The sequence below is a fragment of the Solanum pennellii genome, chromosome 8, assembly GCF_001406875.1.
Source record: "Solanum pennellii chromosome 8, SPENNV200".
Classification (NCBI taxonomy): Eukaryota; Viridiplantae; Streptophyta; class Magnoliopsida; order Solanales; family Solanaceae; genus Solanum; species Solanum pennellii.
Genome location: NC_028644.1, coordinates 67,062,883 through 67,088,880, shown reverse-complemented (window position 1 = coordinate 67,088,880; position 25,998 = coordinate 67,062,883). Strand labels below are relative to the sequence as shown.

Sequence of the window (25,998 nt, the reverse complement as noted above, 5' to 3'; positions counted from 1 at the left end):
GACATTTTTGACATGTTTACTAATATTATTAAAGTATGCATATTATCACTAAATAAGTTGATTTTTTTGACTAGTTAGCTAAATTTTCCAAAAAGAAATATCATACAAATAAATAGAACAAAATTTTATCCATCTTGATGTAGATTCATTCACGGGGTGTGATACATACATATACATACAAAATATACATGTAGAGGGGTGGGGGTGGGGTTTAAGTATTAATTTATAAACCATGAGAGCCAACAGAAAGAAGTGAGGTGGTTTTATGGATACTACTAATTATAATTGTCTTTTTGCATTGTGTACATTTAAAGGGGAAATTAATTTAATTATTGTCATGATTAATTATATAATTAGTAAAGATGATATTATAATTTGACCATATACAACTCATACTTATATGTGCCGTCACCATTAAGGTTCTACCGACTAATTACTCCTATCTTAGTCTTATTAAACATTAATTAATACTTTGTTTACAAAGAATATCTATTTTAATTTGATGCATAATTTGAGAAAATAAAGAAAACATTTTCAATTTTTAATTTGAGATTATATTTATGTTAATAAACAAAATTATTTTTTTTAATTTCGTGTACTTAAATATATCATGTAAATAGTTATAATTATAATGTTGTCAAAAAAGAAAAAGGATTATTGTTTTTTAAATGGACGATAAAAGAAGGTAGGTTAGGAAGTAATAATTAGTTGAACGTACTTTATGTTTGTAACTCTCAATAGGAATTTAAGTTATACATGGTATTGTGAAAAAGAGATTCTTTTACGAACAAAAATATAGGCGGAGCGTGCTAGTATTTGAGTTTTAGGTATTCTGAATTTAAAAGTATGAACATTCGAAGTTTCTCTTATTTATCCTAGTCACAAGTAAAATAGTCATAATGCTTTATTTTAAAATATTTAATGATACAAAATAGGTAGCATTTGAAAAGAAAACTCATTGACCTACAATTTTCATAAGTCGTGACTCACCTAATTCATTACGTACGAAAAGATATGGTGGTATACATTATTTGCCTTCAAGAGAGGCACACATTGATTGTATGTAGTTTTTTTACCAAACTTTTTTATGGGTACTTGTGATGATTTAATAAATTATGTGTGTTATTTCGAATGATTAATTATAGATATTTATAAGTTCAACTATGATATGGAACGTGTAATAAAGTTTTTCTATATATGAAACTAACATCCAAAGCCAAAATTATGAATGTTTGAAGTTTCTTTTATTTACATCTACATTAGTCTATGGTAAAATGGTCATATAATAATTTACTTTAAACATTAAATGATACAAAATTAATGACATTTGATAAAGTCTTCTATATGTATTCAACTTCAAGCATATGTGCATTTCACTTTCTAATAAAATAGTATGAATTGTAAAAGCGTAAGATGATTTATCTTTATACAAGCTTATTCGATTACACAAATTATAGTATAAATTATCTATTCGTACAAGCTTATTTGATTACGTTCTTACAAGACCATATGCTTATTCAGTTACAAACTTTATTACTAAAGTATATAATAAATATTCACAATACCATGTATTTATTACAAATTTGCATTTCTTAATCTAATATTTAGTTCTATTTTTTTTAATAAAGGAATTAACAGGAAATGTGTGAATAACCTGATGGTAGAATTTGGTGAGTTTCATTTTGAGAAGGTCAAGTTGGGTTGGTGTTACCGGTTTAAACAAAATTATGCGCACGCAAATCAATGTATTTAGGGCTTTTGAGGATAAATAAATAAATAACTACAAGTCCCTTTATTATTCGTAAATTTTACTTTATTTAAAATATCAAACTTTTGATTTCAGTGCTTTCGAGCATTCAAATATATATTTATGTTGTTGTAAATTGTGTTTAATAATTTCTTTTATAAAATAGAGTGATAATAAAGTTGAGTTTGAGAATTTAAAGAAACTGAAAAAAGCTAACTTCCTTAATTATAGGAGTTAAAATAAGGGAGAAAAATAATCCACATCTCCTTAATTAGTATTGGTGATTGTTGGTCTAAAAAAATATAAAAAATCGTTATATTCCTTTTAGACTATTACATACTTCTTTTTTTTTTTTACTATTAATTGCTAATTAATATTGGACTATATATTGCCAATTGTATATCTATGTCAATTCCTCTAAAATTTTGTTGAGCCTGCATAGCTGAAGTTTTAGTTCCGCCCTTAGTAGCACATTATTAGATTATTCAAATTTTATTATTAGATTATTAATTAATATTTAAAGTATTCAAATCTTAGAATATACATATATAGAGCTCAAAATTCTAAGGAGGAGTAATTTTATATACAGACGTTAATTAATGGGTAACCTTACATAATTAATTAACTGTTTGAGATGGCCTAGTTCTGTTTAGGATTTGGGATAATAATTGCAAGTCTAACAAATCGAAAGTTTTTTTTTTTTGTAATGTAAATGTGCAAAATCAGATAATAGAGAGGCTAAAAGTGCACACAAAGAATACTAGAGGAACCAAAACGGCAACTTTCTCGTAAATATTACTCCCTCGGTGTCAATTTATATAATTTTTTTTTTGTCAGTTATAAAAAAAGAATGACATATTTCTATATAATTAAGTAACCATTTCACTTAAATGTCTATTTTACTTTTACTAAAATATTTTATAGTAACACAAATTTCTATCATTCATGTTTTTGACCACAAATTTTAAAAGTCTTTCCCTCTTTACAAATTCTTGTGTGAATCTTTCTTCGTCTTCCTTTTTATTTCTTATGTTACTGCGAAACCCCCTTAAATTTTTAAGTTTATCTGTATGTGTGGTTCTTGATCTTCAATAATTTTTTATTTATTCGATTTAACGTTGATTTCAAAATATTCCATTATGAATTTTTAATAAGTTGATCAATATATATTTGCATTACTAGAGTAAGAATATGTATCAAACTCTTTTTCGCTTTTGAATCTTTTTTACTTCGTAGATAGATACAACCAATTGTATGATTCTATGTATTAGAAAATAAATTGTATCTATGTATAATAAGAAAAAAATGATACACAAATTATTCTCTCCTTTATCTCTATCTGTATCTTGCTCGTCTCTCTTTAAATCTCGCTAGCCTCTTTACTCTCTAAATCTATTCCTATAAATTGTAATTAGACAATTATAACTACTATTTATAATCGAGCAACTTTTGTAAATATAAAATTATATTTATATGTTATAGTTATAGTTTGCATAATTGCGTTTCATAATAAATTTTGTGTTTGCTATGGAGGTTTCACTACTAAAAAAAGGCCAAAAAGAGACCTAGAAAAGAGACCTCACAAGGTCTCTTTTCGGGAAAAAGAGACCGAAAAAGAGACCTCAACGGTAGGTCAGTAAAATGCAGGTCACTTTTTTACAGACACCTCATGAGGTCGCCAAACGGAGACCTCACGAGGTCACCAACAAATTATCTGATTTTTTACAAAAAAGAGACCTCATGAGGTCACTATTGTATTATTTAATTTAATTTTATATTTTTTATATAGAGACCTCATGAGGTCACAATTTTATTATATTATTTAATTTTATATTTTAATAAAGAGACCTCATTAGGTCGCTAAGATATTATTTAATTTAATTTTATATTATTTTAAAGGAGAGACCTCATAAGGTCTCTTTTCTGCATTTATTTTTAGAGACCTCGTGAGGTCTCCATAATGAAATTTACGGAAAATATAATGCAGAAAAGAGACCTCATGCATTTATAAAATATAAAATGTTAAGTAGAGACCTGATGAGGTCTCTATTATGAAATAGCTGAAAAAATTAATACAAAAGGGAGATCTCATGAGGTCTCTTTTCTGCATTTATAAAATAGAAAATGGTAAATAGAGATCTCATGAGGTCTCTATTATGAAATATCTGGAAAAATTAATGCAAAAAAGAGACCTTATGAGGTCTCTATTATGAAATATTTGGATAATTAATGCAAAAAAGAGACCTCATGAGGTCTCTTTTTCTGGAAAAAAACTGGCAGAAAATTATTATTTCTGCGGCTTCTCATCACCTGTCATTTTAATTCAGTACCCAAATCAAACTCAAAGAGCTTCAAAAAATCAATTGAAGCAATACATTTACTAAATATTCTCTTATCAACTCAATTGCAACTAACTTCAACATAATTATATATTAAACAAAAACCATGATATCCATAAGTTATATAATACATTCCAACGTTATCATGTATTCACAAAACAAATAATTCCCATCACAAAATTATAAAGTTAACAAAATGACCCATAATTGAGTGCAAAACCATTCTCTGCAACAAAACAAACATATCAAATATCAACATCTTCATTCTCAACTTTTAGCCTAAAACCTCATTTCTATTAACTATGCCACCCATTTCAATTGAGTGCAATATCTATCTGGACTATTGAAGCAAAACTTCTCTAGGACTTTGCCCTTCTCTTTGTAAGGCTTGACAAGCACCCTAGCATCACATACAAAATGAGGATTTCCTTTGGCAAGAATGGTCTTCACAATCTCCGGATAAACAAATGTAACAAAACCAAACATCCTCTTTTGCTGATATGGAATCCTCACATCTTGAACAGGCCCATAAGTGCTAGAAAATCAAGAATAACAAGATTAAAGAAACCAAAACTTCAAAATGAGGGGAACAACTTTAATACATTGAATTTTTCAAACCAATAATACCTGAAGAGAAAAGCATGGAATCCCCACTTGGACTTGAGGTTAAATCTTGTTGTTGCTGGTAATAAACATCAGGATTCTTAGGCCCCAGGGTTGGTGACCCATCATTCAAGAAAGAAAGCTGGTCCTGTAGTTGAAACTCATCTATCAAGTCTACTTCTCCATTGCAATAAAAGGTAGGAGCTGAGGAATTCATGGTGGAATTGGTCATTCCATTAGTAGTAGTAGCAGCAGTATATGAGATGTTGGAAGCACTAGGACTAACAAGATCAGCTTCTTGAAACTCAGAGAAACTAGGACTAGTACTCCAAGAAGCAGAAACATTTGAAGAGCGGTTGTTGTTACTAGTTATACTAAGAGGTGAAGGAAGGCTAAGACCCCCAAGAATCCTACCAGAATTAGCTGAAGAAGAAGAATTCTGCCTTGATAAACACATTTAACCACCAAAAGGTGAAGGTGAAGAAGGAGTTGAAGGTGTAGAAGGTGAGTTTGAAGAAACACCAAGCTCCTTTCTTGCTTTAAGAATCACTGAGTGAACTAAAGCTTCTGGACCAAAAGCTAATCTAATCATTTCTTTCTCACCATGGTCTTGCATCAGAAGAATCCCATAATTTTTGATGCATTTTCAGGATCCCAACTCTTATTAATTGAAAAAAAAATAATTTTCACTTCACAAGTTCCCAATATTGCTTTTGTTTGATGAAAAAAGAGATGTTAAAGAGTAAAAATCACATATTATAAATTCATAACAACATAAGTATATGTGCAAAGTGACAATATCACAATGAGATATAAATATATAATAATACAACCAAATGAACCTCAAACACCTCATCTCAATGATCTAACACATGAGTTTGCAGCCTCCAACAAAAACTCTTTTCTCTCGAAAGAAAAAGTGATAAGTCTCACAAATTTGTTATGGCTTCAAAGAGGATTCAGAAGGAATTGAAGGACTTGAAGAAAGACCCCCCTGCTTCCTGCAGTGCAAGACCTGTAGGTCAGGATATGTTCCATTGGCAAGCTACCATAATGGGTCCATCTGACAGTCCGTTTTCTGGGGGTGTTTTCCTTGCATCTATCCATTTCCCTCCAGATTATCCATTCAAGCCTCCAAAGGTCTCTTTCAAAACCAAGGTTTTCCACCCAAACATCAACAATAATGGTAGTATTTGTCTTGATATCCTAAAGGAACAATGGAGCCCTGCTCTTACTGTATCCAAGGTGCTGCTTTCTATTTGCTCTTTGCTTACTGATCCCAATCCAGATGATCCTTTAGTGCCAGAGATTGCTCACATGTACAAGACAGATAGACCGAAGTATGAGAGTACTGCCAGATCATGGACCTAGAAATACGCAATGGGTTGAACACATTTGTTTCTACTTTCATGAATATCATCGAACCTTTATTCTATAGTAGTAAATAAACTTAGGCATGGTGCACAATTTATAGGAAAAAAAATGATCTAACACATTTAGTTTCAATAACCAAAAATAAATAAATTTACCTGGAGTGGGAACGCTGCTGCTGAGGCGACTGCAAATGGCGGAGATGGAGGCGGCGCGACCTCCACCTGCTGAAGCACGACTGCTGGCGGCGGAGAGCTGGCGATGAGCGATGAGAGAGAGAGGGTCGATACAGAGAGAGAGGGTCGACGAGAAAGAGAGACGATACAGAGAGAGGGTCGACGAGAAAGAGAGAGGGTCGACGAGGTCAGTGAGAAAGAGAGAGAGGCGGTCGACGAAAAATTAAGAGAGAGGGAAGAAAGAGAGCTATTTTAATTTTGGCTAGGTTTTTTATTTTGTTTAAGAGACCTCATGAGGTCTCTAATTTTATGAGAATTAGATTAAAAATTTAAATTTTTTAAATAAGTCAGGTAAAAAAAAATATTCATTAAATTGACCTCACGAGGTCTCTCCTACATTAAAAAAAAAATTAAAAGATATTAATTTAAATAGAGACCTCATGAGGTCTCTTATTATTGACCTATTTTTGAGGTCTCCATTCCTAGGTCTCTTTTTGGCCTTTTTTTAGTAGTGTTTTGATTTGTATGATTCGTTTCAAATTCAGTTTTTATAAATTCATTTATACATTGTAATTTATAAAATAAGATTTGTATTTGTATAATTATAAGTTATAAGACGAATTATATTGTATTTATATTTATATAAACAATTTTCTCTCTCTTTATACAAACACAAACACATTTTATATCAATGTGTATAAAATTACTAATATAATAGTTTAATACCGAATCAGATGGCAAAAAAAAAAAATGTTTACTATGATTTACAATTAAAATAAACTATAACTATAACATTTAATTTGAATTAATAATTTATTATTTCAAACCACTTTCTCTATAATTATGATCCAAACTATCTTTTTACGAAAATATAACTTTGGGCTTATTTGTTCTAACACCGAAGTGCATTTTTTTTGTTATTTAATAATATAGCCACGCTTTAATTGCCTTCCAAGACGTTCTCATATAATCATAACACTTCCAACTTTTTTGTACTTTACGACAAACTTCCTCTCAAATTAACCAATCAAACACTAATTGATCCAACATAAATAATTAGTCCCTCCGTCTAAAAAAGAATAGTCAACTTTTCTTTAATCTGTTTTAAAAAGAAATGATTTTTTTTTTCTTGGTAACATTTTAATTTCAGTTTTTTATGACATATTTAAGACCACAAGATTAAAGGATAATTTAGTACATTTGACATAACTTTACTTTATAACTAAAAGATTCAAAAGTCTTATTTATTTTTTAAAATTTTGTGTCAAGTCAAACTAGGTTAATCTTTTTGAAACGAGGTATTAAGTTTTAGGCTAGTGGTAAATGACTTGGAAATATAGCCAGAATTTGGCCAAAAAATTCAAAAGTCTATAATATCTTTTTATTTTAAATGTACTAAAATTAAAAGGATAAAAATACTAATAAAAATAAAATATCATTTTAGACAAATTGTAGCCAAAGGATTTGTATCGTGGGTTCCAAGTTTTTGGTTCTAAAAATAGAAAACTTGTCTAATAATTTGGGCTCAATAAAGCAACTTGGACCAAATACGTTCTCCATAGTTTGTGCGATCATTCATAAAAAAAAAAAAGATAATTGTATATAATAGCAAACTAATAATCTAAAATAAATGGAGTAGTTACTGTTTGATTTAATTGTGCCCCATAGCAAACGTTTGTCAGTCGCCTCTCTCCCAAAACTCTCGCTCGCCACTCTCCCGTTCACGCTTGCCTCTCTCCCTGTGCTCGCTTTATACAACAAAAGTAAATTAATTGTGTTTGTGTTTTGTATAAAGCGAGAGAAAATTGTATATACACATGCAAAAATATATATCTTTGTGTTATATACTTAATTATACAATTTACAAACATTTTACTTCGATTCAATTGTACACAAATGCAAATTTTATACAAATATTACAGCGAAAAAGGCCAGCGAATTATACAATTGCGAATTATACAATTGTAGTGAAATACAATTTTCTCTCGCTTTATATAACAGAAGTGTATAAATTGTGTTTCTGTTTTTGCATAAAGCGAGAGAAAAACATATATCTTCTTCCTATACACTTATAATTATACAATATACAAATATTTTACTTCGATTTAATTGTATGCAAAGCAAATTTTATACACATATTGGAGCGAAATAGGCCAGCGAATTATACAATTACAGCGAAATAGGCCAGCGAATTATACAATTTAGGCCAGCGAATCATACAATTGTATATGTATAGCGAGGCCAACGAATTATACAATTTAGGCCAGCGATATATGTTTTCTATGGAGCGTTTATGCAAATTTTGCTATAGCATACAAATATGAATTTTTGTTTGCTATATCTGAAAGTTGCCCTAAAAAAAGGGGAAACTTTCACATATAGCCATTTAAAAATAATTAATTACTCTCCATAATTATAGTTTGATAATTACAATTTGTTGCTACATGTTATATGGATGAGAGATGTGAGCGAGACTGGGAGAGAGAGAGAGGAGAGAGGGAAAAGAGTGGGAGAAATGTGAATTGTATATGTATATTGGTTAGATAATTGTATATTATACATATGTATTTGTATATATGGCAAGAAAGATTCGGAGAGAAAGGAGAGAGGTGAGCGAGACTGGAAGAGGGAGGAGAGAGGAGAGCGAGAGGGGACAGAGAGTGGGAGAGAGGTGAATTGTATATGTATATAATTGTATGTGATACATATACATTTTTATATAGGGCGAGCAGATTAGGTGAGGGAGGAGAGAGGCGAGCGAGACTGGGAGAGGGAGGAGAGAGGCGAGCGAGAGAGGGTAGAGAGTGGGAGAGAGATGAATTGTATATGTATATAGGTTAAATAATTGTATTATACATATGTATTTGTATATTCTGTCGAATTATACATATACAAACATGACTAATTATACAAATTCAAAATTAGCCCACATAATTAATGTATAATGTTAGTCGCGAGTAATAATTATAACAAACTATAGATATAATAGGTAATTAACTAGTATAAAATTGCTTTGTTGCGTAATTTTCGCTAAAAATAATATTGTATTCTCTATTCCTGTTCACGTTTTAGAAATAATTTTTTTTCACTTCTATTTTACTTTTAACATGCTAAGAAAATATAGTTATTTTTTTCATTTCATCCTTGGCATTTGTAACTTAATTTCTAAATTATTTTTCAAGACCTAATTCTAAAAATCAACTGATCTTGAATCCTACGCCGGTTAATGATGCGATGGGGGAAGTTTTTCATGTTCATTATGATAATATCCTCATATATATCCATGAATATTTCTTAATTAGGGATGTGCAAAGTCTAAAACGGACAAGAGAAATTGAACGAATAGCTTATATTCCATCCGTTTCATAAAGAATGACCTGGTTTGATTTCGCACAAAATTTAAGAGTATAATAAGACTTTTGAATCTTGTGGTCCTAAATTAAAATTACGTCAAATGTACAAAATTACCCTTTGATCTTGTAGCCTTGAACATGTCACGTGAAAAACTGAAATTAAAATGTTACCAAAAAATGAAAGAGGTCATTTTTTTTAAACAGACTAAAAAGAAAAGGAAAGGAGATCATTATTTTTGAAACAGAGAAGGTAGTAACTACATATGTCTTCTTATGTCACCTACCCTATTAATCACCTAAAAATTAGGTGGTTTATAAGTAAAACTTAGAAAAGAGGGGGAGGGGGGAGGGGTTATGAGTATCTAACTATTTATGGAATTCTTAATTTCAGACCACAAATATATATATATATATAAAAGAAGTACTCTGTCCTTTTTAATTTGTTTGCTAACCTTTTTCGTTTTTTCTATGTGGATGTGATTTAAAGTTACGTCAAATAAATTAAGAATATGATTAATTATAAAAAAAAAGTTACTATTTGACTAAATTATCTTAAGTTAGAAGTTAATTAATTATCTTACATGAGTAATTAACTGACTATATGTCTTCTTGTAGTTAGTAGATGTGACATAAGAAAAAAGTTTAATATCGACTTAGTACATTAAAATGATAAATATTAGAAAGAATCAGAATCAATACTTTTCACCTGAGTCAAATTATTCCCCATTCGAAAATTAAATGGACTAATCATTTACCTTTAATTTTAAAACCCTAATATTCATATCAAAATAATAAAAGATGCAATGTTAAATGTTAATTACGATTCACTAAATTTTAATCTTGTGATGAAAAGAAAAGAAAATATGTCAAGACCCTGCTCCCTTGGCAACACTATATCGCTTTTTATTCTTACTTACTAAGCTGCTCAAATTAACTTAATAACAATTAGAACCTCAAGTATTGTGCACTAATCTACATATATAATCCCGAATTATTTTTAAAACTCAGCAAGAAAATAAATATTAAGGAGAAATTAAAAGAAAATATTAGTGAACTAGAAATTCAAAGTCAACAAAGAAAAGAGAATGTAATAACAATCCCTTGGTACAAATTAAATCATCAAGTGCTTAATCCTGATTAAATAAAGCTTCAACAAACAAAAATAGAAATTCCTAGAATAATACAAACAACAAATTCCAAATACTTCACATACATGACAACAACAAATGCAACTTCAATTAGTCGCCACAGAAAATGTTAAAAATTCGTCACGAATGATTTTTCGCGCCAAACTTAAGGGTCGTTAAGAATAGTTTAGTCGCTAAAACTTAATTTTTTTTTTGTCACGACCCAAAAAGAGAAACATTTGTAGCTTATTAGGCACAAATGAAATCAGATGGGAGTGTTTTGCCACAAGTATTAATAAGCAAGCTTAATGCAATTGGAATATTAATATTAATTCCAAGAATATTAGCTTTCAATGCAGTGCAAAGACAAACAGCAGCTTCAAGATCCAAAAGTCCACCTAGTACCATACAACAATGCGGGTCGGGTGGGGTCCCAATGACCGCTCCGACCGGACCGTTCAATACGTTGGCACATACACCTAGTTTTAGGGCATCTCTAGGGCAATGTCCCTTGGATGGGGTCGGGTTAGGGTTTGGGTAAGGGTTAGGGTTAGGGTTTGGTTTAGGAATTGGTGGATTGTTGCAACCAGTCCAACAACCACTTACAAGGTTAAAGAAAAGAATGTTGAAGAACAAAAAGAGAGTTAAGTATCTCTTTGAATCCATGACAAAGTAGAGCTAACTTATGTTTTGTATTGCTACTATGCTTATGAGGTTTAGGTTTAGGGCATAATGAAATTGAGGTGTGTATTTATAGGCAAATTTGTGGCAAAGTTAAAAGTGTAAGAAATCAAGTTATTCTATCTTTTGAGGAGCATTTGGATAGCATATTAGTATAATACTATTTATTTTGTTCAAATGGTATACAATGTGTCACAATTTATATGGTATTGTCTGAATTTTAAAAATCAAACTTCTAAATTTTAATTGTGAATTCAGCTTAAAAATGAGTCAAACGTCTTTCGAAACAAACTCTTTACCCTCATAAGATAGGGGTTAAGTTTAAAAGATATCACATAAATTGAGTCAGAGTTGAAGTCGGAGAGAATGTATGACTTAAAATTCTATTGAAATAATTAAGAAATGAATTAAGGATAGAATTTTGGCATGCATGGGAAGTTGCAGACATGTGAACAAATGCTAGCCTGGAATAAAAGGTGGCTAATAATTTAAAAGCAGAGAACTACTGGCCCAAATTAATTTGGACAAGATCTTTTTCTTGAAAGTTGAATGTTTTAGTACTAGTGGAGTTTATTATATTGATTTTTGGGGGGATCACAAGTCATACCAATAAGTACAGAAAATACACCCGTGACTTCCCATTGGCCTTGTAGTTTGTGTCATTCTTTCTTAACTTCAGATTCGATCACCGGGATCGAAAAAATATGACACTTATACCTAACTTAACCTTAAAATTCTATTTATCATGAGAGAATTATTTAAGTCCATATAAAATGTGAAACTTTAACCTATTATAACTCCCCCCCCCCCTCACATCCAAGCCCAATTGGAGCATGGACCGGAAGTTCAAACATGGATGAACGAGATGAATTGATTTTCCTTATCGTGCCTCCCGGGATCGTGCTTAATATAAGTTTTCTCCTGCCCTAAGCAGTTTCGAGGTTTCCATCGATTACAGAGGTTTTTACCACTGAACTTGCTTATGCTCTCCTCTGATTGAGTGTTATTTCTATAACTAAGATTGAGTAGGAAAATGTTGAATTGGCTTTTATCGAGATTGCCTCGGATACCATGTAAGATAAGACACCTGAGCTTAACTCAACCCCAAAAGTTATAGGTCATGAGGGGAGAATTGTCTAAGTCCATGCTCCTAACAACGAGGAACTTTAACCCGCTATAACAAGAATGTGGCCTAGTTATCAATGAAGTAGTTGAAAATCCCTAAGTCTTAGTTTCAAAATTCAATCGAGACTATATCCTATCCTGTCGGAAAAAAGATCACCATTCTTACCGGAGAATCATATGTATTTTTGAGTCCATTGTTGTTAGGTAATGTAAATTGTCCAGTACATGTACATGTATAGTTGTACATTTGATTTTGTCGACCAATATTACTACGAAAAACTTACATAAATATACAATATTAAGAAAATATTTACTATTTATAGTAATAATTTTTTTTCACTTGATCACTTTTATATATCTATAATATAATTTTAATTCATATTACAGAGAACAATTTATGAAACACATATAATACAAGTTTAATACATATATATTGCATACATAATTTACTTTAATACATATTACAGATTATCATAATATTAATATATATTGTTATAAATAATAATAAATAAAAAATATCGCTAAAATTAATAATTATTTATTAAAAAATATTCAAGTAATTTTTCCTATTACCTTTTTATGCTAATATTGGCCCACCCCCAACTCATAGAAATTAAGCCCATTAAACATTGCATGCCCAACTATCCTTTGGCAAAAGGGCATTAAAGATGGCAGAAAATTGCAAATCTTTCATTGACGTGGTTCCACTAGAAAGATTTCAATAAAGGGAAAATTATGAAAAATAACTAATATTTGGCCTATATTATGTATTATAGTTGCAGTTTAAGAAAATTATGATTTGTTATTATTATAGTTTTTCTAATTTTTGCTATTCACCTAATTTGCATAATTCGTCTCATTTATATAATTCAGTTTCTGATTGTATAATTCAGAATTTTGTATATGCTTATCCTATCTATTTATATACGATTATGAAAAACTCATAACAAATTACCCTATTTGTATATTGTCGAGCGAAATATACAAACGAAGTTCTTAAATTCCTAATTGTATAAGTACATAATTTATATATATTTACTCTATTTGTATATTCATAAGCGAAATATACAAACAGACAAAAAGTATACAAACAACAACCTTCATATTAAACAAAACTATAGTTATAAAGTGCAATTATTAAAATTATAAATATAGAACCTTATATATCTATTATATTTGTTATTTCTAAAATTTTGTGAAATTTAAATTAATAAGACTAGTTTAGTAGGTATAAAACACAAGAAAACACTATGCCAACGACAACAATTTGAGCTGGGTGATCTTGGCCACATTCATGAAAAGAATATTCTTAATCTAATTAATACCGATGAAGCCCACTTGTTACCTCCTTCTGAAGCCCGTGATTAGATTATTAAACTATAAAATTTCATGATCATATAATTTAGGGTAACTTTCACATATAGCAAATAAAAAATTTATATTTGTATACTATAACAAAGTTTGCATAATTGCGCTCCATAGCAAACATGGAAACTGTGTAATTCGCTATATATATACAGTTGAAGCGAATTGTATAAAACGAAGTGTATATAACGAATTGTATGATTATAAGTGTATAGAACGATTATATACAGTTTGAATTTATATAAAATGAGAAAGAGAAGGATTAAAGAGACTTGGACAGAAAATATACAATTGAATCGAATTGTATAAAATGAGAAAGAGAGAAATTAGATACAATTTGAATTTGTATAAAACGAGAAAGAGAGAAAGGCAATAGAAACTGGATAGGGGAGTATTTTTATTGTATGATTATAAGTGTATAGGACGAAAATATATGTACTTGCATGTGTATATACAATTTTCTCACGCTTTATACAAATAGAAACGCAATTTATACATTTCGCTTCTGTTTGTATAAGTGATTTAAGGTGAGGTTGCGAGCGAGATCTGGAAGAGGGGAGAAAGGGGAACAAATATTTATACAATTTTCTCTGCTTTATACAAATAGAAACAGTTTTTATACACTTGTGTTTGTATAAAAAGTGAGGAAGCGAGCGAGAGATTGGAGCGAGAATGGGAGAGTGGCGAGCGAGATTTTTGAGAGAGAGGCGACTGACAAATTTTGGCAAACGTTTGCTATGGAGCACAATTAAATCAAACCCTAGCTACTCCATTAATTTTAGGTTATTAGTTTGCTATTATATACAATTATCCCTATAATTTATAGATCACAAATTTAAATCGCGAAATCAAATATTAATAATAGTGTTTATACTATAAAAAATGAACGTAGAATATTCTGTCCATCAAATTACCCTTCTAAAAATAGAAATTTCATATAAGAGAATTCGTTAGGGCTTTATGATTACATATAGCCTTTGCTTTCCTTTTGAGTAGAACACTCTAGTACCACGGGAATTTCCTGTCATGTTTTGAGATTCCAATTGAAATATTTTAATTTACACTATGAAGTCATTTAAAGTTAATTAAATGCCAATAATTATCTAAAGTGTTAATTGACTAGTAACCTAGAAAATAGAAAACAAATTCTTTCTATCGATAAATCAAAATGATCATTAGCGATAATTAATTCTTAATTATCATTAAAACATGTATATTTTAGAAGTAATTAGTATCTCTTTGTATATATCCCTAAAGCCTTTAGCGACATTGGTTCTAATGATACTTAACTAATGCCGATAAAAAGTTTAACACCCTTTATTGATGTCAATATTTATTCTCGCTAAAAGTTATTTTTATTATAATGTATATATAGTATACTAGACTTAGAATATATGTTACACCCCACTGCGATTTAGCGGCAATAATATAATTATATGTATATTATATTAAGTGTCAATGATAAATATGAGATATTTATAACTAATACTCTATATAAATACCGCTAAAGGTTTTAGCGATACTGAAGGAAATTAACTCAATCGTTGTTAAATGTTTTGCTTGCTAAAAAGTAAATTTATTGCCACTAAATATCTCTTTTGTTGTAGTGTCACTGTATAAATAATAATATAATGATAGAGGCCTTGGGATGAAACAAAACAATGTCTGCATAACTCTATCCAGCTACTCAAGGACCGCTTAGAATATACTAAGTTGGAATTAATTAACGGAAAAGGGTCTAGAATACCCTCACGGTATTGAAAATGGTACAAAATTACCCTCCATCCACCTATTGGCTCCATAATACCCTTCCCACCCACCTATTGGGTCTAAATTACCCTTGTCATCCACCTTTTGGTTCAAAATTGACCACTTATTTAATGGTTTTATATTTAAACTATTTAAATATTTTTTTAAATACGTGGCGCTCAATTATTTGTTATAGTTTAACTTATTAGTATGATTTATAAATCAATCCACTACCCATCCATTACTAATTAAATTCTCCAAATTAATAAATCACTCACATTATTAATGCAACAATAGAAAAGCTACTGCCAATTGAGTGTTTTAAAAAATTTGAGACGAACATATCTATAGAAGTAAATTATCGTACATTCAAGTATCTAAGTAAAAATTATCGATAAACTTAAAAGTCTGACTATGTTCATCTTAATTATTCTTACGTCTCAATTATGTGATGTTACTTCATAGCTAACTTTTTTTCAAAATAATATATTAAAAGTTTTAAAACAAATCATAAATATTTATAAAATTATATTTTAAAAAAGTGCATGAATTAATTCGGGATGTATTACTTCTTTACCTTTAATCATAAATTTCTAATTCAATCTTGTAAGTGAATCAAATTGAAAGTGTCCTCCTAAATAAGCGGCTCAACATAAATTTAATTGGGGCTTCGATTCGGACTCGAATAATTTTGGATGTCATTTTCATTAATCTATAATTTCATCGTGTTTTAGTAGTGTTTATGACGATTTTGATATTATAGTTGGATTATTAATTGGGTGGAGTTTAGTTAGTAATGGTGGGTAGTGAGTTGATTTATAAATAATACAAATAAATTAAATTATAACCAATAGTTGAACATCAAGTATTTTAAAAATATTTTAATAGTTTAAATTTAAAATCATTAAATAAGTGGTCAATTTTAAACTCAAAGGTGGATGACAAGGGTAATTTGGAGCCAATAGGTGGATGAAAAGGGCATTTTGGAGCCAATAGGTGGATGAAGGGTAATTTTGTACCATTTTCAATACTTCAAGGGTATTTTAAACCCTTTTCCGATTAATTAACATGGAACATGTCTACCTATATTAATTTAAGTCCATCTTGACATATACCTCCAAGATCTACCAGCTAAAATTCCTTGCTTACACACATGGGGTTAAGAATGTTTTCTTATCATTCTTCTAATCATCTTTCATATTCATGTAGCCTATAAAAACCCAACCATCTTTTTAATTCTTCATCATCATCTCTTTAGCTAATCATAAAGTTTTTTAAGAGTCTAATTAAGATCATGGCTAAGTCACTTGCCTTATTTCTTCTATTCAATATCCTTTTCTTCACCGTGGTGAGTGCATGCAACACTTGCCATAAGCCAAAACCAAAGCCAAAGCCAACGCCGAAGCCATGCCCCCCTCCTCCTTATTCAAAAGAAGGCAAATGCCCAAAAGATACTTTGAAATTAGGTGTTTGTGCTAATGTGCTTAGTGGTTTGTTAAATGTAACACTTGGAACTCCACCTGTAAAACCATGTTGTAGTCTTATTGGAAATCTTGTGGATTTGGAAGCTGCTGCTTGTCTTTGCACTGCACTTAAGGCTAATGTTTTGGGGATTAACCTTAATATCCCCATTTCACTTAGGTTACTTCTTAATGTTTGTAGCAAGGATGTTCCAAAGGGATTCATTTGTGCTTAAATGACTTTTGTGTTTTTGATATTCATTTGTTTAGCAATTTATTCTGATGTTCTATTTGTTTATATATGCACTAAACATCTTGTTAGGTGCAAGGTTGTGATTTCTTTTGGATTGCTCATTGTTGGAATGACACCTCTTTGTGTTCCCTTTGGAAATATATAATATATTTCTCAGTATCATTTTATCCCTCTCTTCTAGTGACTGAGTCAGAATTTTCATTAAAGAGCTGTTTAAAATATGAAAAATTAAACAAGAAGTTCAATATCTACTATATATACTTGAAAAGTATAATAATCTACATCTAATATACCCCCTTAACCCTACATGACTCTGCTCATAATCTCTACTTATGATATACTACATACTTTTGTTTCTTAGACCATGATTTTCCTTTGTTATTAGGTCTAAAGAGGACATATCAGATAACAACCACTACAACTAAGACCAAATAACAAACTACTGCTAGAAAATCATAGTTTAGAGGGTAAAAAGATGTAGCGTTCATCCAGGTTTATGAACTTTTGGGGAATTTTAGCGACTACCGAAATTCTCACCTTGTTGATAAGGGTCTGATTTGCCATCTTGTTTTTCTTCTTTATTTTTTCCTTACACTTTGTTTGGATGGTCTTTAATTTACATAATGCATGTATCGTATTATATCATCTTGATGAACACAATCTTTGGATAGAGTGTATCGTTTTCCATTGCTACATAATATCATACACGAGCAATTTGAAGGACAAACATATAAGAAAAGTAAGGTATTTTGTAGAGCTATTGTAAAAAAGTATAGTGAAAGAATTAAATAAGATTACTATTCTTTTTCAAAAAAAAAAAGAAATAAGGTAACGATGCAATCACGCTCATCGATTGTTACATAAGACTTTTTGTCATTACGTAACGATAAATTTAACGATATATGATACAATAATTTAAAAACAACCAAAACAAAACAAATATTATATATATTTAAACTAACAATACAATATAAATTTTTTTTCATCACATTAATAAAAAAGTTTAATTTTTTAAATATCTAAAGTTTTTATTTTAAAATATTGAATTGATCTAATCCGATTTAATTTAACTTCAAAATTAGGTTAGGATCTATTCATTAAATTTTTTTTGATTCAATACATTTTTATGGGTAAATTCATTTAAATTTTTTGATTCAATACATTTAAAATGCATTAACCAGTGTGGTCAAGTAAAAAGTTAAACAAACAAATTGAAACGGAGAAAGTATTGTCATACGAAGATTCAAATGTCTGATCATAGTATAGTACTACAATATAACAGTAACATACATAAAAAGAAGAAAGTTAAGCCCATCAATATTTATAATATCAAACATTTTAACATAAAACTTTAAAAGATGACATTTATTTCATGAAAAGAAGGCAATAACTATAGCCTCCCTTGTAAACAAACTAGAATACATTAAGGAAGTATACTTCCTTTTGAAAATAAGCAACTGGTATATTTAAGCACACAAAACATCAAATAACACACTGAAAGAAATTGAACGGTATGAATTGAAAATTTGGCTTATTTGCATTGGAAGTTCTTGGGTGCATATTTGCCACAATTGTTGAGCAACAAGTTGAGTGAAAGTGGGATATTTAGATTAATTCCCAACACATTGGCTTTAAGGGCAGTGCAAAGGCAAACAGCAGCATCAAGGTCAACAAGTCCTTCAATTAAAGAGCAACATTGAGTCTTGGCTGGACTACTTCCAACAACAAGGTGCAACAAATCACCCAATAAATTGGCACAAGCATTTAGTTTTAGTGTGTCCTTTGGGCACTTACCCTTTGATGATGGGGTGGAGGGGGTAGGGGTAGGGTAGTGGGGTTTGGGGTGTGGGGGTGGTGGGCATGGGACATTAGTGGAACTAACCATAGTGAAAAAAAGAATGTTCAATGTGAGAACAAGGGCAATTGAGTATGCACCAAACTTAGCCATTTTTTCCAAACTTAAAGAAATTAAAATTAGCACTCTCAACAATTGAATGTGGCTAATTAGTTGTTTGCTTGGTGTTTGAAATGAATGAAATGAGTGGCTATTTATAGATGGAAATTCTGATTTATTTTTTTCTAATTTTATTTTTCTATCTTTTCAAAAAATTGAGAAAGGTCCATGTGGAGACAAGGAGCTGGCAAATGCAACTTGAGATATTATTATTATTATTGGATTATAAATTTATATTACTGTGGATTTTATTAGTTGTCTAACTATATGATCTTCTTCCTAAAAAATATAATTATCCTGAATTTCCACATGCATGGGACTTAAATTATTTGAGCATTGTTCTTGAACATGGATCCCATCAAGATTAATTCTTATTACAAGTATATTTTTGTGGTTACAACATGCAAGATATGATAAATAATGACCGGTTAAAACAGTAAATTAAATTGAAAGTATAAAAGTTTTATGTATTATATTGTCATTGTATGTAATTTTAATTAATCATTTTATCATAACTACATATGTACTTACATGTAAATTAAACTTAGTTACCTAACACTAAAAGACAAAGTAATTATGGCTCTAGAGCAGGATGATCTATTGTAGAGAATGACATGTATGCATGATAAATAATTAAAATTAGGAAAAATTAACCCGTGATTTCACATATTAATAATGTGCTAATGAGTAATTAGCCTTATTAACAACTATCAAATGCTATTATCATGGGTCCTGTGATCAATATTTTATGCTAGAATTAGTAACGTGATTAATAATATGATATAGATGCATGGTAAGGTGTTACGCCATTCTATGGTAACAATATTATTATTATTATTTTGCATATTACTGTTGATTTAGTTATTATTGTATATTAATTTAAAATTATTATAAAAAATATATAAATTTTAAGTTCTATATTCGTTATTAATTTCTAACAATTGAAGGCATTCTGAAATAATGTGACACTTCTCGTCGTGCTCCATCGTTAAGGTATACAAAACTATATCTCATTAATTAGGCTTCACCTTTCAAGTTAATGCATTCATTAAATTTTATTGGAAAAAGTAAATAATCTAAAATGATGTTTTCAGTTTAAAAAAAAAATTATCACATTTAATTTGTGCTACTGAATACTTTTTCCGTTCTAAAATATTTGTTATATTTTATATTTTGAGAATCGGATAATATGGACCTTATCAATACTATAAAATATATTTTCATTATAATGAAATGAAATGAATTGAATCGCAACTTGTAGTATCTTTTTTTAAAATTTTTGAATATATATTTTTAATATTATTATTATTAAATTAATTTTATCTAATATAATTTTAAAAATTAAACATGATAATTATTCTGAGACGAAATAACTAGATAGTCTAATGTCAAATCACTTCTCTCTTTTGTGGAGAACAGAAGATTGTGTGGCGTATATATGTTTAAGTTTTTATTTTTTTTAATCAATATATTTATGTTCTAGATAGTCCAATGTCAAATCACTTTTCTCTTTTACGGAGAACAAAAGATTGTGTGGCGTATATATGTTCAAGTTTTTGTTTTTTTTAATCAATATATTTATGTTTGAAGTCAATATTAGAAGCACAATATGGAAAAATAAAATTACTACGAAGAACTATTAATATTCCTTTGTTTCAAAATGTGAATGCTGATATTAATTAAGGTTCTCAAGTAATTTTATATCTATTTATAGCACAAACCATAATATGTGTGGTATTGATAGTTCGTGGCAAAAAAAGTTGAAAAAATCACCGAAAATATTGACAATTTATCGTCAAAGATGCTAATGCAAAGTTATGATTGGATATGTATATTATTAAAATATTTTCAACCTTCGGAATTCATAATCATAGGAATAAATATCTTTGACACTTGTTAAAATTTTTATTTCAGTTCAAATATATTTTATTTCGAGGTTCAAGTTTAACGTTTCTAATCAAGATAAATTCAATCTCATCCACGGTAAATCTGCAATATATACACCTATAGATGATTATTCACGTATTGAAAGTAAATCATGTAGTTGTTTGTACGGATTTGAAAAATATGTCGGCCTTGAACTTAATATATTCATTTCTAGAATGTATGAATTTTAGATTTTTGCATGTAAATTCGTAGAAAATTTTAAAAATAGCTCCTAAAATAAAATCTTCCTATAATATGGACTTTTCTAATAGTGACAGGAATAGACACATTTTTTTGTATTTAGTTCATATATTCAAAGTAAACTATCATGGTTTGGAAAAATATAAATAAATTGTAGATAGATTTTGAAAATTTAATAAAAACAACTTGATCCACCATGCTATTTATTTGTTGTTTTATGCATAAACTGCGCAATAGCTGCCAAGAATTTCAACCAATTGTGACAGGACAACTAACTCATTTTTTTACTTTAATATATTTAATATTTTGGTCTAGATAAGAGCTAGAGATTCACTATAATAATAATATTATTTATTTAACGACGAATAAATTATACTACTAAACAATAAAAATTATGATAATTCTATTTATTGACGGATTATCAAGATATCATATTACGTCGAGCTCTTTAATGAAAAATAATTACAAATTTTAAAGCTATTTTAAAGATCTTCTTGAATAGATTAAAAGTGAATATACATGTATTAAAATTATATAGCTATAAATAATAAATATTTTCTAAAACGAAATTGAATCGGACAGGAGTTACCTTCTACAATGTATCGAATTTCAATTTCTTTCCTTGATACATCAATATCCAACTCGGCTGCAATTGCTGCTTTGAGATTAGAATACGAAATTGAATCTCCAACAACGATTCCGTCGATTTTGTAACTTTCATACTGCAATTCGTTCACCCAAATTCCGGAATGTCTCATCAAAATCGAAGTATTCATCTTGAAAAATCCACTGTAACAACAGTAAAATTACCGTAGTTCGAAATTTAACAGATTGTTCATAAAAAATGTTTTCAAAATAGATGATATAATCTTTGATTTTCAAAATTTGAAATTAATATCAATTACGTGCTGATTTTATGCTGATTAATGATCTGTTACCGTAAATTAAGTTGTTTTAGTAACAACATTAAATGTACCGTTTTTTCCCCATTTTTTTCTTAACAGTTTAAACTTACCATGTATCATTTACCATGTATCACTAGAGTCTAAAGTATCACAACTCAACAAATTTAAGAGATTTTTTGTAAATACTAAATTTGTCGGGACAAAATGTAATTATTGAATTACACTATGGGATTCCTTAAATTTTTACTGATGATATACGTTAGGTGTTTGCTTTTGACTTTTGGGCTTACTGGACTATTTTTCATGGGCCAACTTTAGGGTCTTCATCTAAAAAATAGCCGTATTTATAAAATGTTTCAAGTTTAGCCATTGATGATTAATTTCAGGCCCTTTTTGATTGAAGTTTAAAAAAGAACTCGTATCTGAAATTTAGCATCAATTTTTTTTTTTGCATGAATTTTTAGGACTTTTAAAAAGGAAAAATCAGATGCCCAATATTTTCAAAGCCTCAAAGCATATTACTAATTGAGTATAGTTCATATACTTTATTAGTGGAAATGGTTTTTACGTTATTACATCTCTTAGATAAATTTATATGTAATCGTCGGTAAAAAGAGATAGCAAAACCTTATCCATTCGATGTTTGCACCAAATCATATCAATTTATCATAGTTAAGTAATTGAACGAGATAATATATACAAACATATGACATATATCTATTGATTTGATATAAACATAGTTACGTTCTGAAACATGTTAAAAGGCACATAAGTGAGTATACGATTCTCCATCTTGTAAATTCCCCTTTCATTTTCCTTTCCCATTCCGCCTTCGACTATATTTTATTTTTATTTTTAAAGAATTACATAAAATAAATGATTAAGTACCATGCCATTCTGGGCAAAAATCACGGGCTATAAAATAAATCAAATAAGATTCCTAGATTTTGGAACTCAGCTAGAGGAACATGGCAACTTGTTTTCCTTCTTCACATGTGCCTTGATATATGCTTCCAAGATCTACAAAAATATGCTACACTAATTCTTAGCCAGCCTAAATTCCTGACCTTTTTACATTTTGGTTTCCGCGTGTGTTTGATATCTGTATTAGGACATGCATGACTAAATTTGAGTTCGCTCGTTGATTTGAGTTGAGTGAATGTGGGAACGTGGCATTCAGTGGCGGAGCCACATGTAGTGAAGGGGTGCTGATCGACACCCATTCGTTGAAAAATTACGTTGTGTAGCTAAAATTAAGATATTTTTTTGTGTATATCTATTTTACATACTGGCACTCCTTGGCTTCTACACGATTTTATTTCTTTATATTTTGACACCCCTTAGACAAAATTCTAGCTCCGCCACTGGTGGCATCGGGGTACCTATATTTCATTTTCCGAGACTCAAACCTAAGATCTCTTAATAAGGATGGAGCTAACGCATCCAGGATAATTAAAGTTTGTGGATTCAACATTTAAAGTTATTTTTATCTTTGAACTCATTATATCGGTTCATACTAACTATTTATTAAAAAAATCATTAATTTACTCATAAATTATATACATCGCAACCAAAAGTATCGGATTTAGATAGATGAATCCCGTAACAAAGTGTTGCATATATACATCCATTTCTGGTGAAGGAATCTCAATCATTCCATCACAATTCATGTTGGTTAAAATCCTGACTTACACATGGTTAAACAAATGTTGTTCTTTTCATTATTTTAATCTCCTTTCCTTATACATGAACCCTATAAAAACCAAACCACATTAATACATTCTTCATCATTCCTCTAAATATCACATTAAATCAATTGCCAAATGGCTAAGTCATCACTTGCTCTTTTTCTTGTATTCAATGTTCTTTTTTTCACAATGGTTAGTGCATGCTACACTTGCCCTGGCCCAATTAAACCAAATCCAAAACCAACACCAAGTCCATCTCCTAATTCACAAACCAAATGCCCAAAAGATGCTTTAAAATTAGGTGTTTGTGCTAATGTGCTTAATGGTTTATTAAATGTAACACTTGGAACTCCACCTGTAAAACCATGTTGTAGTCTTCTTGGAAATCTTGTGGATTTGGAAGCTGCTGTTTGTCTTTGCACTGCACTTAAGGCTAATATTTTGGGGATTAACCTTGATATCCCTATTTCACTTAGCTTACTTCTTAATGTTTGTAGTAAGGAGGCTCCAAAGGGATTTATTTGTTCCTAAATGACTTTTAATTACTTGTGTTTGCTTCTTGATTTTCATTTGTTCCCACATTGTCTATGGGGTTGATTTATTTTCGATTTTTCCTTATTGGAATTAAATGCGCGATTAGTGTTTGTACGTCCTCTTGAATTAATATATATATTTCTAATTCGTATTACCTTATTATAGTTCTCATGGGGATTTTCCCCCGTTACTTATGATATGCTCGTTTTCTCTTACTTGTCCAGTACTTTGGAAAACAAATATTCACTTTTACTCATATGTTTAACATATTAAGAAAAAATAATTTCTTTCCCATGATTTTCCCGAAGTATTCATTACTTATTCTCAAATTATTTTTCAAGATCTAATATTACTTTAAAATACACTTTTATTTCTTAAAAGGACGTAAAATTTTTAAAATAAATAAATAAAAGTGAACGGACAAATTTTTGTTTATTTCGTTTACTTGATAAATAAGAAATTTACTAAAATTGTTAGTGGGAGGGAAAAAATGGACTTGCTGCACCTTGTACGTACTTAATTACGTCAAAATCACATGGGTTTATCATAGTTATTAAATAATAAATAAAAGTAAGAATATTTATTAATTTAATTTATATAGTATAATGTAACAACCTCACGGGAAGAGTTAGACGTATTTCACTGAAATTAGAAATAGTTGATTCAAACTTTATCTTTATATTAAGAAATTTACCTAATTTAAATATAAATAAAATTACATGCCAATAATTACTGATATATATTATAGCGCAATAACAATATCTCTTTTTAATCTGCTTTTATTGTCTGATTGTCGCGCCCCATTTTCGCAGAAAAACGGGTTTTGTGCACGACCTAACAACTCTTTTGGGATTTCGGATTTTTGGAGTCGCCACCTAACGAATTAAGGCGCGTTAGGGCACCTATCTAACCTAACTAAGTCTAACTAAAGTCAACGAGCCAGAGATTAGGGTAAGGGTTCAAATTACCTCGAGGGGAAGGTGTTAGGCATCCCTCGAGGTCCACAAGTGTGGGTCCCGGCCGTATCTCATGCAATCTATGTGGGGATACAAGTAGCAATCAAGGTTGTTTAATTTATTAATTTATTTAATCTTACTAAGTGATAACAAATATAAAACAATTAATACTATTAATTTAAACATGCTAGGCTAGGTGATGGCAATAAATAAACAATCAAGTTTTATTTATATTTAAGCATGATACTAAATTATAAACAAAATTTATAAATATTAAACAATTAATATGTGAGAAAATAAGGTTTTGAAAATTGAGCAAGTTTTGAATATGAATTTTTATTTTAAAAAAATGTTTGTTTCTTTATAGGGATGATGCCACGATATTATTGATCGCGCTCCTCCACCATAGAAACAATTTTGATTTGAGGTCGGTCTAAAAATAGTTATGTTTTAAAAAATGATTTAAAAGATTTAGTTCACACGTA

General features: G+C 29.6%; 5 protein-coding genes across 5 annotated transcripts; 3 read left to right on the top strand and 2 right to left on the bottom strand.

The window, feature by feature from the left end:
• Positions 1–5,578: 5,578 nt before the first annotated feature.
• LOC107028034 (ubiquitin-conjugating enzyme E2 5A-like) lies at positions 5,579–6,149 on the top strand. Its single transcript, XM_015229086.2, has one exon. It carries the CDS (start codon positions 5,632–5,634, stop codon positions 6,058–6,060), a length of 429 nt encoding a protein of 142 aa, XP_015084572.1. The 5' UTR covers positions 5,579–5,631; the 3' UTR covers positions 6,061–6,149.
• Positions 6,150–10,622: 4,473 nt separating this feature from the next.
• Positions 10,623–11,497, bottom strand: LOC107027183 (14 kDa proline-rich protein DC2.15-like). Its single transcript, XM_015228364.2, has one exon. It carries the CDS (start codon positions 11,380–11,382, stop codon positions 10,966–10,968), a length of 417 nt encoding a protein of 138 aa, XP_015083850.1. The 5' UTR covers positions 11,383–11,497; the 3' UTR covers positions 10,623–10,965.
• Positions 11,498–16,886: 5,389 nt separating this feature from the next.
• Positions 16,887–17,523, top strand: LOC107027978 (14 kDa proline-rich protein DC2.15-like). The gene has a single exon (XM_015229027.2). The coding sequence runs from the start codon at positions 16,931–16,933 to the stop codon at positions 17,330–17,332; it is 402 nt and encodes a 133-aa protein (XP_015084513.1). The 5' UTR covers positions 16,887–16,930; the 3' UTR covers positions 17,333–17,523.
• A 1,146-nt stretch (positions 17,524–18,669) lies between these two features.
• On the bottom strand, positions 18,670–19,364 carry LOC107027972 (14 kDa proline-rich protein DC2.15-like). Its single transcript, XM_015229021.2, has one exon. It carries the CDS (start codon positions 19,295–19,297, stop codon positions 18,881–18,883), a length of 417 nt encoding a protein of 138 aa, XP_015084507.1. The 5' UTR covers positions 19,298–19,364; the 3' UTR covers positions 18,670–18,880.
• Positions 19,365–24,118: 4,754 nt separating this feature from the next.
• On the top strand, positions 24,119–24,716 carry LOC107027985 (14 kDa proline-rich protein DC2.15-like). Its single transcript, XM_015229035.2, has one exon. The coding sequence runs from the start codon at positions 24,159–24,161 to the stop codon at positions 24,552–24,554; it is 396 nt and encodes a 131-aa protein (XP_015084521.1). The 5' UTR covers positions 24,119–24,158; the 3' UTR covers positions 24,555–24,716.
• Positions 24,717–25,998: the final 1,282 nt, after the last annotated feature.

Excerpts from the sequence above, each read along its gene's own strand:
- LOC107027985 (XM_015229035.2), top strand. The coding sequence starts at position 24,159 with ATGGCTAAGTCATCACTTGCTCTTTTTCTTGTATTCAATGTTCTTTTT.
- LOC107027183 (XM_015228364.2), bottom strand. The coding sequence starts at position 11,382 with ATGGATTCAAAGAGATACTTAACTCTCTTTTTGTTCTTCAACATTCTT.
- LOC107027978 (XM_015229027.2), top strand. The coding sequence starts at position 16,931 with ATGGCTAAGTCACTTGCCTTATTTCTTCTATTCAATATCCTTTTCTTC.
- LOC107027972 (XM_015229021.2), bottom strand. The coding sequence starts at position 19,297 with ATGGCTAAGTTTGGTGCATACTCAATTGCCCTTGTTCTCACATTGAAC.
- LOC107028034 (XM_015229086.2), top strand. The coding sequence starts at position 5,632 with ATGGCTTCAAAGAGGATTCAGAAGGAATTGAAGGACTTGAAGAAAGAC.